Source organism: Rhinolophus sinicus, linkage group LG03 (assembly GCF_036562045.2).
Source record: "Rhinolophus sinicus isolate RSC01 linkage group LG03, ASM3656204v1, whole genome shotgun sequence".
Classification (NCBI taxonomy): domain Eukaryota; kingdom Metazoa; phylum Chordata; class Mammalia; order Chiroptera; family Rhinolophidae; genus Rhinolophus; species Rhinolophus sinicus.
Genome location: NC_133753.1, coordinates 71,238,907 through 71,251,633, shown reverse-complemented (window position 1 = coordinate 71,251,633; position 12,727 = coordinate 71,238,907). Strand labels below are relative to the sequence as shown.

The following is a 12,727-nucleotide window of genomic DNA, read 5'->3' as shown; positions in this document are numbered from 1 at the left end:
ACCTAGGAATCCCCATATTATTGACGTTGCTACAGTATCGTTCTAAATCCTGGGCCTCGTTCTAGGGACTAAGCTTGTTCTGAGACCAAGTCTCAGTCCTAGCCCCCACTTACTGTCCCTGTTTGTCCCATTATATGAACCTCTGAGCTATTTACAGTTTCCCCATACCTTTATGCCTCTGAACATGCTGCTTTCTCGGCTGGAATTACCCACTTTCACCTTCAATACCGGATTAGGAGTATTAACTTCTTGGAAGTCATCTCTGATCCTGTCCTTATAGAGTCTTGTTAACTGATCTTTATGTGAATTTTCATAGCATGCTATACTTTAGTCATCATAACACTTACCATATTGTAATTTTTTAAATTAAATTTATTGGTGTGACATTGGTTAGTAACATTATGTTTCAAGTGTACATTTCTATAATACATCGTCTGTATATCGCGTTGTGTGTTCACCACTCAGAGTCAGTTCTCCTTCCTTCACCATATATTTGACCCCTTTTCCTTTTCACTTATTGGGCTGCCCATTATTCACTGGTCTTTGTATCTAGGCTATCCAGCACAGTGCCCAGCCAAGAATAAATGCTTAATATTTTTTATTGAGATATTATTTACATATAACATTGTGTAAGTTTAAGGTGTACAAAGTGTTGATTTGATATTTATATATTGCAATATGATTACCACCATAAGCTTTAACTAACAACTCTATCATGTCTCGTGATTATTGTTTATTTTTGTGGTGAGAACATTTAAGATCTTGTTTCTTAGCAACTTTGAAGTATGTAATACAGTATTGTTGACTGTAATCTCTATGTTGTGCATTGGATCTCCAGAAGTTATTAATATTCTAGTTGTAAGTGAGTACCCTTTAACATCTCCCCAATTCTCCTTTCCCCCGGCCCCTGGTAACCACCATTCTACTCTCTGTTGCTACGAGTTTGGCTTGTTTAGATTCCACGGATAAGTGATATTATGCAGCGTTTGTCTTTGTTCTGTCTGGATAAATATAGTTTTGAGGGAAGGGAGGAAGGAAAGAAAGAAAGAAGGAAAGAAGGAAAAAACAAGATAAGGAAAAAAGAGAGAAAAGGAGAATCATGTGAAATAGTTCTTCATCTTAAAAGAAATTTGAGTAGAGAACCCAGTGAACCCAGGACTGCCACGGTAGCCATTTCCTTGTCTAAATAGCACCTTTATTGATAACCTAGAGAGTCATAGAACAATGAACTTGCCAACAACAACAGAAAGCACTTTACGCTGCAACATAATCCTTTTTGCCTCAGAAAATTACTAACAAGGTGAATATTATTTTGGTTACCATATTTTTCCTGTTGTATGGTTGTACCATTCGAACACCCAGAATTTTAGGCTTGACCTGTAAGTTTATAGTGTAATTCAGTGGTAAATTTTATACTCAATTTCAGAGGTGTAACCTTCATTTTCAGTCAAGCCCTCTTCACATAAATCTCGTAGAAACCCATTGATGTAATAGGACTGAGGCAGTATCTTCACAGCTCCACTAAATTAAATATTTTGCTTGCTAACTTGAGCTTCAGCAAATTTTAAAATGAAGTAAAATATTTAATAGTTTTGTAAACAAATATTTTGTTGTTGGGTTAGTGATTTAATAAAATGATACTGAGCATCACCCTCTCTCTTCTCAAGTAAATTGTGCAAAACTGTAGAAATGGCCTCAATATTTATTAACTAGTTACTTACCAAGTAGCCTTTAATATACTTTTTACAAGGAATTATCTAGTGGGGATTACACTTGCACTTCCTCTGCCTAACAGTACCCTCCAGTGGCTCTGAATCACTGGCCTAGTAATTCCCTCAGGGTTGTAATGAGGCAGATTGCTGATGGTTTCTTGGCAGCAGGTTTCTTGGCAGCACAGAAATTCTTGCAGAGCTAGATCGGAAGACATGGCATGGCTATAAACTCATAAAATCCTGAGAGAGAGAGAGAGAGAGAGAGAGAGAGAGAGAGAGAGAGATGAACAAACTCAGGACCACTTCTGAGGTTGTAGGTGTTATCCTTTCTGTGAAATGTGGCATGTACATAAAAGAAGTATCACCATACAGAGCTCATTTTTTTTAGTGTGAATATCTGGATATAGATCACATTTCTATCTCAGAAAGTTTTATTGATCCAAGAAGATCTCAGGTTGTCCAAATCCACGTCGTGGGAACACTTTCAAGAAGACAGCTGGAGTAAGTTTTCCAACTGGAATGACAAATTAACAACTGGTAAAAGAGAAAAGGGCAATTTTTATTGATTCAAATCTTCTTCAAGGATGAAGAGGAATTTTCAAATCTTTCACTTGCTTTACAACGTCTGTTCTAGTAATTCCATTAAGTAATTCAGGAAGTAGTTTGTCACAGTTTAAAGTGTGTATCAATATTATTTCAATTGGAATTTAATCCTAACTTTACCACTAACAGTGAAACTTAGATAATTCAATTCCTCTCTGCACTTCATTTTTTCATCAACAATAAAATGAATGGAATAAAGTCAAGTGATCGCTAAGATCCTTTTTACCCATATAAATGTAGAACTTTACATAAATCTAAGGGGATTTGAGGAGGTTATTTAAAGGTATTACTCTAAAATGAATGGCTTTATATGAGGAATAGGGTTTTATTCATCTTTTTATATTGATAGCACAATACCAGGCACAGAGAATATGCTCAATAAATATTTCTTATGTGAAAAGATAAATAAATATTGGTGCTGTGTGAAATGTAGTCTACATTTTGTTACAATAACTTATTTGCAGATTTTCTCCAGACTTTACTTGCTCAGACACTATTGCACAAAGAGCTTGCTGTGAAGCTAGCTGTTAGGAATGAAATCCAGAACGTTTGATCTCTGCCCTTTGCAAATCACTCACAGGAGAAACTAAGACTAAATCTTTTTCCCAGAGGATTTCAAGGAGCTGCAGTTTTCTTATTTGTTCGATTTGAAATAATTTAGATGGGCTATGGTGTTAAATAAAGGAGCAAACTTATTTATTTAACAGTATCAATTCCATTATAACTAGTATATACATATTCTTTGGTATTAACCTAGAGAGATCAAATTCGACTTAAGAACCTGGAAGGACCAGCGGAGATAATCCGTTCCATGGAGGCTCTGGTCTACAGAGTTCACATGTAAGATGCTAATGCTTTTGAAATTCTACCACTAAAATGATCATGAGTTAGATTTGCAGATCACTTATTGCTTTTATGTCCATTAATCAATTTGATCCTTACCATGGCTGTCCTTACTGTCTCACAGGGGAGGACTTGGAGGTTAATAGAAGTGAGGAAAATTGTGTTAATATCACACAGCCTGTAAGAGGCAGAGCTGAGAGTCAAGCTCTTTGTCCCAGTGAAGATAGTAGAAAGATCTTGGCTCTTAGACTTGGATTAATTTTGTGGGCCCCAGAGAGGGATCCTAGATAAAGTTTAGATCATCACCATTCAGGAATAATACAGCAGCTGCCCAAACATCATTATGTGTCCTTGCTTGAAGTCTTAAAGAAAGCCATGCGAAGATATGGACTATACTCTGTTACTACTCCAGTCAAAGAATATATTTGAGAGTGTGGGAGTCAACAGTAGATGCATTTTCTAAGATTTTGACAAGCATAGAAATACATATAAATGGGAATTAGGAAATGAACATGGTAAGAGATTAGTATCCTAAGATGATTCCTATCCAGGCTTTGCTCTCTCCTTCCAGGTAGCGTGTTCTGCAATCACTTAGATGGACAATGAAAATTACACATTTACTTACAGTGTGCCAGGTGCTTTCTATGTAACACACATTTAATATTTACAAAACTTACATGGTATGCACTATTCTTTTTTTGATATTTAAAATAATTAATTAATCAATTACAGTTGACATTCAATATTATTTTTTATTAGTTTCAGGTAAACAGCGTAGTGGTTAGACATTGATGTAATTTACGAAGTGATCCCCCTGACTAGTCTAGTACCCACCTGGCACTATACATAGTTACTACCATATTATTAACTATATTCCCTATGCTGTACTTTATATCCCTGTGACTACTTTGTATCTACCAGTTTGTACTTCTTAATCCCTTCACCATGTACTATTCTTACTTACATTTTATACTTGAAAAAACTGAGGCCAAGGAAAGTTAAGTAATTTTCTTGAAGTCATAATGGTAGTTAGCAAGCAGTAGAGCTAGAATTTGAACCTAGCAAACTGGGTTTCAGGCTTCTTTTTAACAAGTACTCTCCACTGTCTCCCATTGCTGTTGCCCTCCAGCCTCAGGCATAAACTTTTCTTCATGATCCCCCAAATCAATCAATATAAATCCAACTCCTTAACTTAACTCATAAGACTCTTTATGATATGAGCAATTCTTCCTTTTTAGCCTTATTTCCTGACACTGCCCTTCATAGATTCTGTGCTGAATCATATCAACCTGTTGGCATTCCCCATAGAGGATGCTATGATGATTTACATCCCTTTTCTCCATATATGTCATCACTAGTTCTGGAAGGTCCTCCTTGCCCTGTCCACTCTTCTGTGCCCACACCCTGAAATCCTCTTTATCTTCTGGTTAACTCTAACTCACCTTTCAACATTCCGCTCATTGATGACCTTCTCTGGAAAGGCGTCCTTGATTCTTTTGTACTTCTTTACTTTAATGTCAGAGAGCTGTGATTATGAGTTTATGTGTGGCTCTCCTCTATTTGATTGTCAACACACATCACTTGTTGTTGTATTCTTATTATAAGTTTAATTTGAGCAAAGTTGGCACAAACTGTGTATGTTGTGATGATTTTGCTAGTTGCAATTGTAGTCTTTGACTCTAAGTACTGGACCTAGTTAAAAAAATAAGCCATACTCTTCATGATTAGCAGAAATGGAATCTTTTGGTTATTGCAGAAGGTTTAATCCTTTCAAATGGGAAAGGAGGAATGGTGACATTGATGCCCTCAGACTCAGCAGTATGCACATTCATTAAGAAAATACATTTTGAAGTCCCATTGCCAAGTCCAAATACCACCTCTGCCAATCATTAGCTCTATGACCTTGGGCAGATTATTCTCTCTGTGCTCCAGTTTCCTCATCTCTACATTGGGTATAATGATGATAGGCTAGCTCCTAAGATTGTTATGAGAATTAAATGAGTTATTACCACTTAGAACAACACATGGCACATAGTAAGTACAATGTAAGTGTTTTCTATTATTATCTAAATATTTTTTCAACCCGTATAATTTTACCAATTTGTGATAACTGAGCATAATTTGGCTTTACTGTTATAGTGTTACAGAATATTCAAAGATTGAAGGACATGGATCATATCCTCCAATCAAAGGACTTCACACATAAGAAGCAATTGATTTTTTAAATGTACTTTTTAATGACTTTATCTATCTGTCTATTTATCTATCTATCTATCTATCTATCTATCTATCTATCTATCTATCTATCTATCATCTATCTATCATCATCACCATCTATCATCTATCAATCATCTATCTAATCTGTTTGTCTACCTAGCTATCATCTTTCTATTTGTCATTTTATCTATCTATATTTCATTTATTTATGGGGTTGTGCATTTCATGGACTCTGGAATCAGAATGCAACAATTCAAATAACCGACCCTTCACTATGTTATATTGGTTGATTTGCCTAACCTCTTCAAACTTTTCTGCTCTGTAAAATGGAGATAAGAATTATAATATTGCTGGGAGGATAGATGAAGTAACATATGCTAATAGTTTAGTATACATTCCTGTACATGTACATAGTAAAGTGCTTAATAAATGTTAACTATTAACAGTATCTCTGCAATGAAAATGGGCAGATACTAAAATTATGTATGAATTTCAATATTTTCTATTAATTGTCTATTTAACTTTTATATAATAGCTGACCAGATCAAATTACACATTCTACATATTAGAGTGATCCCACTTCATAGATTCAAGTTATAAAGCAAATGCTTCATGAATACAAAAAAGTTACATTGATGATCTCATTTTATTTATGTAATAGCTTGGTGAGGTAAATAACTTTATCATCCATCCTGTAGATGAGAAAAACTGAGATTCAGAGGAAATAAATAAATTTTGCCAAAGTTACTGGTTGTTGAGGGTGTTCAAACTTAAATCATTCAGCTTCTGAGCAGTGTTCTTTCCACTATCCATGCAGAAAGGAGATGCTCTTAATAAAGATGAAAATAACTGGTAATTTGCATGATTCAGAAAAGCCATTTTTATTCTGAGAAACTCTTTAGATCTTGCCTCATGATTCATCTCTTTCAAGAATTCTTCCCTGATTATTTTTATCCAATAGTTTTCTCTGTATGCCTTAGGCATTCCTGTATATATTTTGTAAAACTCTATCAGACATTTATTTTTTGACTATCATTTATAATATCATCTGTATGGAAAATTCTATTCCTAATTCTTATTTATGTTTATAAGGATGGAGTGTTATCTGGGGCTTTTTCAAAGAATATTCATTGAGGATAATAGAGATTTCAATAATCCTTACACTTTCCAACTCTTTGGAGCAACATAGGAAAAAATATTTCTCTGTGTAGTTTGACCACTCCTCATGGCAAGCAAAGTTGAATTTTCACATGCAGGTCAAGCTTAGGAATCAAACTCCTCTAACGCTGGTTAATAAGCATAGATTTTTGGTAAGCAGGAAGTTACTGCATATGTTGTTCTCAGTCACTAAAAATGACTTACTTTTTAATTGTATCAAACTTCCAACTTAATTTAGAAACTGGAAATGGATTCTTTCTTACTTGATTAAGTAGAATGTTATTCTTCTAAAGTTGATCTGTACATATTATATTAAATAGATTCAGCTAGGAATTTTAAACATTAGATCTCAAATTCTAACATGTTGCTTTTATCTCTAGCTTCAAACATTAATTTATTTAATAATTGATTTAAGTTTTTTCATCCCAAGGAGAATTTCTAATATATAAGAGGGAAGGAGGGAGGGAAGGAAAGAGGGAGGGAAGGAGGATTAGGAAAAAAATTAAACCCAATAGAAAAAAACTCATAATCTCTAGATTCTTTTTTGGAAGAAATGAACTATAAGTCTAATATAACACAAAATCACTTACCATGCTTACAATGGTTTATAACATTTATTTATTTTTGCAGAGAACCAGAGCCACCCCACCAGTCCTGCTTGGGTCCCCATGGAAGTGGTCAACAATGTCACTGAGTTTATATTCCTAGGTCTTTCCCAAGATCCTGGAATGCAGCTGATGTTCTTTGCCCTATTCCTCCTCTTCTATGTCGTGATCATGGCAGGAAATCTGCTCATTTTGCTTACAGTCCTTTCTGTTGCCCGGCTCCATACACCCATGTATTTCTTCCTCAGTAACTTGTCCTTTGTGGATATTGCCTATTCCTCAGCCACGGCACCCAAGATGATTGCAGACTTTGTTTCTCAGAAAAAGACTATTTCCTATTGGGGCTGTGTAACTCAGATGTTTACCTTCCACTTTTTTGGTAGTGCTGAGATTTTTATTTTGACTGTCATGGCTTTTGACCGTTATGCTGCCATATGTCAACCTCTCCGTTATACTACGATCATGAGTGCCAATGCTTGTATTGTGCTGGCATCACTGTCCTGGGTAGGAGCCCTGGGCCATTCCTTGGTGCAGACCCTCCCGACCTTCCAGCTGCCCTTCTGCAATGCTCAGGTCATTGACCACTACTTCTGTGATGTCCACCCAGTCCTAAAACTTGCCTGTGCTGATACTACCCTGGTAAATATGTTGGTGGTTGCCAATAGTGGTCTCATTTCCCTGGGGTGTTTCCTCATGCTTCTGGCCTCCTACACAGTCATTCTATTTAGTCTTCGGAAGCGGTCTGCAGAGAGCCGGCGCAAGGCTCTCTCTACCTGTGGGTCTCATTTCACTGTAGTAACTTTCTTCTTTGTCCCTTGTATCTTTATTTATCTCCGTCCATCCACTACTTTTCCACTGGATAAGGCTGTGTCTGTGTTTTATACCACCATCACCCCAATGCTAAACCCACTCATCTACACTCTGAGAAATGAAGATGTAAAGAATGCCATGAAATATTTATGGAGTCACAAGTCTCCCTGAAGGAAAAGTTAGTTTGTCAGAACAGCAAAATCAGAATAGGTGATATATTTAATGATCCCTAACTTAATAATTTTAAGGAGTAGTCTCTAAAATTCAACTATCTCATACATTTCATTCAATAGGGACTACTTATTTTAATTTTTAACAATTTAATGTTGATCTTTATCATTTTTAATTACTTTTTAAAAATGTATTAAATTTATTGAGGTGACATTGGCTAATAAAATTATATAGGTTTCAAGTGTACTATAATACATCATCTGTATATTGCATTGTGTATTCACCACCCAAAGTCAAATCTCCTTTTGTAACCATATACTTGATCCCCTTTACCCTTTTCTACCTCTCACCCATCCCCCTTTCCCTCTGGTAACCACCGTGTTGCTGTCTGTGTCTGAGTTTTTGTTTATTTGTCTTGTTTGTTTGTTGATTTCAGTTTTATATACCATATATGAGTGAAATCATAGGGTTTTGACTTTTTCTATCTGACTTATTTTGCTTAGCATGATATTCTCAAGATCCATCTATGTTGTCACAAGTGGCAGTATTTCATCTTTTCTTATCACTGAGTAATATTCCATTGTATATATGTAGCACATCTTCTTTATCCAATCATCTACCAAAGGACACTTCAGCGCTTTCTATATTTTGGGCACCATGAATAACGCTGCAATGAACATTGGGGTATGTATATGTTTATGAATAAGTGTTTTCAAATTTTTGGGGTAGATACCCAGAAGAGGCATTGCTGGGTCATGTGGTAGCTCTAGTCTTAATTTTTTGAGGAACCGCCATACTGTTTTCCATAGTAATTGTACCAATTTACATTCCTACCAGCAGTGTATGAGGGTTCCTTTTTCTTCACATCCTCTCCAAAACTTGTTATTATTTGTCTTGTTGATAATAGCCATTCTAAGAGGTGTATGGTGGAATCTCATCATGGTCGATGTGCATTTCCCTAATAGCTAATGAAGTTGAGCATCTTTTCCTATATTTGTTGGCCTTTTGAATGTCTCTTTGTATGTCTATTCAGTTCTTCTGCTCATTTTCAATTGGATTTTTGTTGTTGTTGTTGTTGAATTGTATGTGTTCTTCATATATTTTGGATATTAACCCCTTATCAGAGAAGTTGTTTGCAAATATCTTCTCCAATTTGGTTCATTGTCTTTTTGTTGATTGTTTCTTTTGCATGAGGAAACTTTTTAGTTTGATATAGTCCCATTCATTTATTTATTTATTTTTATCTTTTACTTCCTTTGCCTTTGAGGTCAAATTCATAAAATCCTCTCTAAAATCAAGATCCATAAGTTTAGTACCTATGCTTTCTTTTGTGCAATTTATTGTTTCAGGTTTGTGTTTAGGTCTTTGATCCATTTTGAGTTAATTTTGGTATATGGTGACAGATAGCAGTCCAGTTTCATTCTTTTGCATATGGCTTTTCAATTTTCCCGGCATCATTTATTGAAAAGACTTCTGTTTCTCTGTTGTTGCTTTTGGCTCCTTTGTTGAAAATTATTTGCCCACATATATAGGTTTATTTCTGGGCTCTCAATTTTATTCCATTGGTCTGTGTATCTGTTTTTCTGCCAATACCATGCTATTTTCAGTATTGTCACTTTTTGTATAATTTGAAGTCAGGGAGTGTGATACTTCCAGCTTTGCTCTTTTTTCTCTGGATTTCTTGAGCTTTTGGGGGTCTTCTGTGGTTTCATATGAATTTGTTGATTTTTGTTGTTGTTGTTCTCTTTCTTTAAAAAAAATGCCATAGGACTTTTGATGAGGATTGCATTAAATCTGTGTATTGCATTGGGTAATATGATCATTTTAACTATGTTAATTATTCCAATCCATGAACACAGGATATCTTTTCATTTCTTTGTGTCTTCTTCAATTTCTTTTAAAATCTTGTAGTTTTCAGTGTGTAGGACCTTCAATTCTTTTGTTAAGTTTATTCCTAGGTATTTATTCTTTTTGTGCAATTGCAAAGGGAATTGTTTTCTTTCATTTTTTTTTCTGAAATTTCATTGTTAGTATATAGGAATACAATGGATTTTTGTACACTAATTTTGTATCCTGCAATGAAGAGCATGCAGACATAGAAATATACATTGCATACTATATTTACTGTATGTTTATTGTTTCTAATAGTTTTTTGGTGGAGTCTTTAGGTTTATTTAGATAAAGAATCATGTCATCTACAAAAAGTGACAATTTTAGCTCTTCATTCCCAATTTGGATGCCTTTTATTTCTTTCCCTTGACTAATTGCTCTGGCTAGGACTTCCAATACTATGTTGAATAACAGGGGTAAGAGTGGCCATCCTTGTCTTATTCCTGATCTCAGAGGAAATGCTTTCCATACTGGTAAGGTTTATTCTCTCTTACTTCTAGAGTGAGAGAATAAACACTTCTATTCAGTATCTCATTTAACTGTTTTAGATCCCTTCAATTCAAATCAAACTGTCGTCAACAATTATTTGATGATTTGGAATGGGGTGACAAGAGCAAGATATCTCTGCGGAATCAGATCATTTCTCCTAAAAACAGAAGTCTAACTGTCTAATTTCCCAGGAGCTGCTTTCTTGTTTCTCTCCCTCCCTCCTTCCTTTCCTCCCTTCTTTCTTCTCTTCTCTCTTCTCTTCTCTTCTCTTCTCTTCTCTTCTCTTCTCTTCTCTTCTCTTCTCTTCTCTTCTCTTCTCTTCTCTTCCCTTCCCTTCCCTTCCCTTCCCTTCCCTTCCCTCCCCTCCCCTCCCCTCCCCTCCCCTCCCATTCCTTTCTCTTCTTTCTCTCTCTCTCTCTCTCTCTCTCTCTCTCTCTCTCTCTCTCTCCCCCTTCTCTGTGATTTTCTAGTCTTTTCCTATAAATATAGCATAATCTAGTAAGGGAAATAGATTCATTAGAGAATTATAATACAAAACGAAGAAAATACAGACATAGAAATATACACTGCATGCAATGAAGAGGTTAGTATAAACTGACAAACTGCTCAAAGGATAGGGGAGGAAAACAAAAGAAACAATCTACATATTTTGGTCCTGACAATTTTTTAAAGACCCTATTGGATAATTTAAATACTCTCTATCACCCCTATATTATATTATTTTTAGTGAAAGCAATCTTACTTTTATTTATTTTTTGCAATACATGGAATAAATTAATTAAAGCAACTAAAAAGATTTGACATTTGAACTATTGAAATGAATAAGTCAAGGAGACGTATTTCTATTATAAAGTTTTAGTTAAAATTGTTTTCAATTTTTACAAAGGACAAAATGGATTAAGCACATTTGTGTGTGTGTGTGTGTGTGTGTGTGTGTGTGTGTGTGTGTGTGTAAGTAAAGTTAGAGAACAGCTAGGTATTCTTAATTCTTCAGAAAATGAAGTTTTATTCTGAGGAACTTTTTAGGTCTTGTTTCATGACTCATATTTTTCAAGAATTCTGACCTGATTATTTTCATCCAACATTTATTTTCTTTATGCCTTAAGCATTCCTGTATATATTTTATAAAATGGTATCAGACACTTATTTTCCTGGTTTGGGTTTTTTGTTTTTGTTTTTGTTTTTCTTTGTGGATTTTTAACCTAATTTCCACAACTTATTGAGGATATAAATAATGTATCATATTTCTTTTTTACTCCTCATATACAGCGCAGAGCTGGATGCACAGTATATACTTATGACAGAGTCTGCTGGTTGTACCTATTGTTCCTTTCTTCCTTAGTAATAGAGACTTGACATTATTTATGGTGACTCCACTAAAATATTGCATTTACTAGTCTCTCCTTTGCAGTTGGAGGTGGAAAATAAAATTTTAACAGTAGCTGGTTAGTGGGACTTTCATAAACTCTTTCAAATGGTTTCTCTGCACTTCAGCTCTCCATATGTTATCACTGTTTTGTTGCATTTCCTTATAGTTATTTTTCATATTGCCTTTCCTCTGTAAAAAGAACATTATAACCTTTTTATAAGTGCCTGGCTTTTAAAAAATAAATAATATAATAAATGCACTAAAATTATATTTTAAATGGTAGTCCGCATTAGTTTTTCATTTTTTTCCTATGATCTAAATTAAATAATAATGATAATAAGAGTAACAACAACCACAACAAAATGGAAAAATGTTTAAACCCACAAGAACAAAGAAAACAGGACAGAAGTTAGATGTAGACAAAAGATTCCAACAAATGTTTGGAAAAGAGAAAACAAAAGTGTGATAACTGATTTGGCAAAGTAGGGAAGGCAAACCCTAAAGTACCAACTGAGAAGAACACTGAAGAGAAATACATAGATTTATCGCTCAGAATCCCAGATGTTTGGAATGCCAGGAGACCAAGTATGAGAGATGGTGTCGTCCTGGCTGGTAATGGGGAGAGTAAGATAAATGAACAGTTCAGTCTCCTATCCTCTCTTTCCACCTCTCACTCCCAGAAATCACACAGGCCTATGCTTCAACAAACAGAATATTGGCATCTTTGCATTAAGAAATTGAACTATATTAGAGAAAAGTCTTTCACATTCTGTCTTTGGAGATCACAAATAGAATGGCTGCCTTTCCACTGGAACCCTAACGAGGTTTGTTTCTTAGAAAACACCTATGTGGAAAGAGGA

General features: G+C 35.0%; 1 protein-coding gene across 1 annotated transcript; it reads left to right on the top strand.

Annotated features, from left to right (window-relative positions):
• The first annotated feature begins 7,192 nt into the window (after positions 1 to 7,192).
• Positions 7,193 to 8,119, top strand: LOC109438988 (olfactory receptor 4S2). The gene has a single exon (XM_019719176.2). The coding sequence runs from the start codon at positions 7,202 to 7,204 to the stop codon at positions 8,117 to 8,119; it is 918 nt and encodes a 305-aa protein (XP_019574735.2). The 5' UTR covers positions 7,193 to 7,201.
• Positions 8,120 to 12,727: the final 4,608 nt, after the last annotated feature.

Coding starts and splice junctions, on each gene's coding strand:
- LOC109438988 (XM_019719176.2), top strand. CDS start 7,202: ATGGAAGTGGTCAACAATGTCACTGAGTTTATATTCCTAGGTCTTTCC.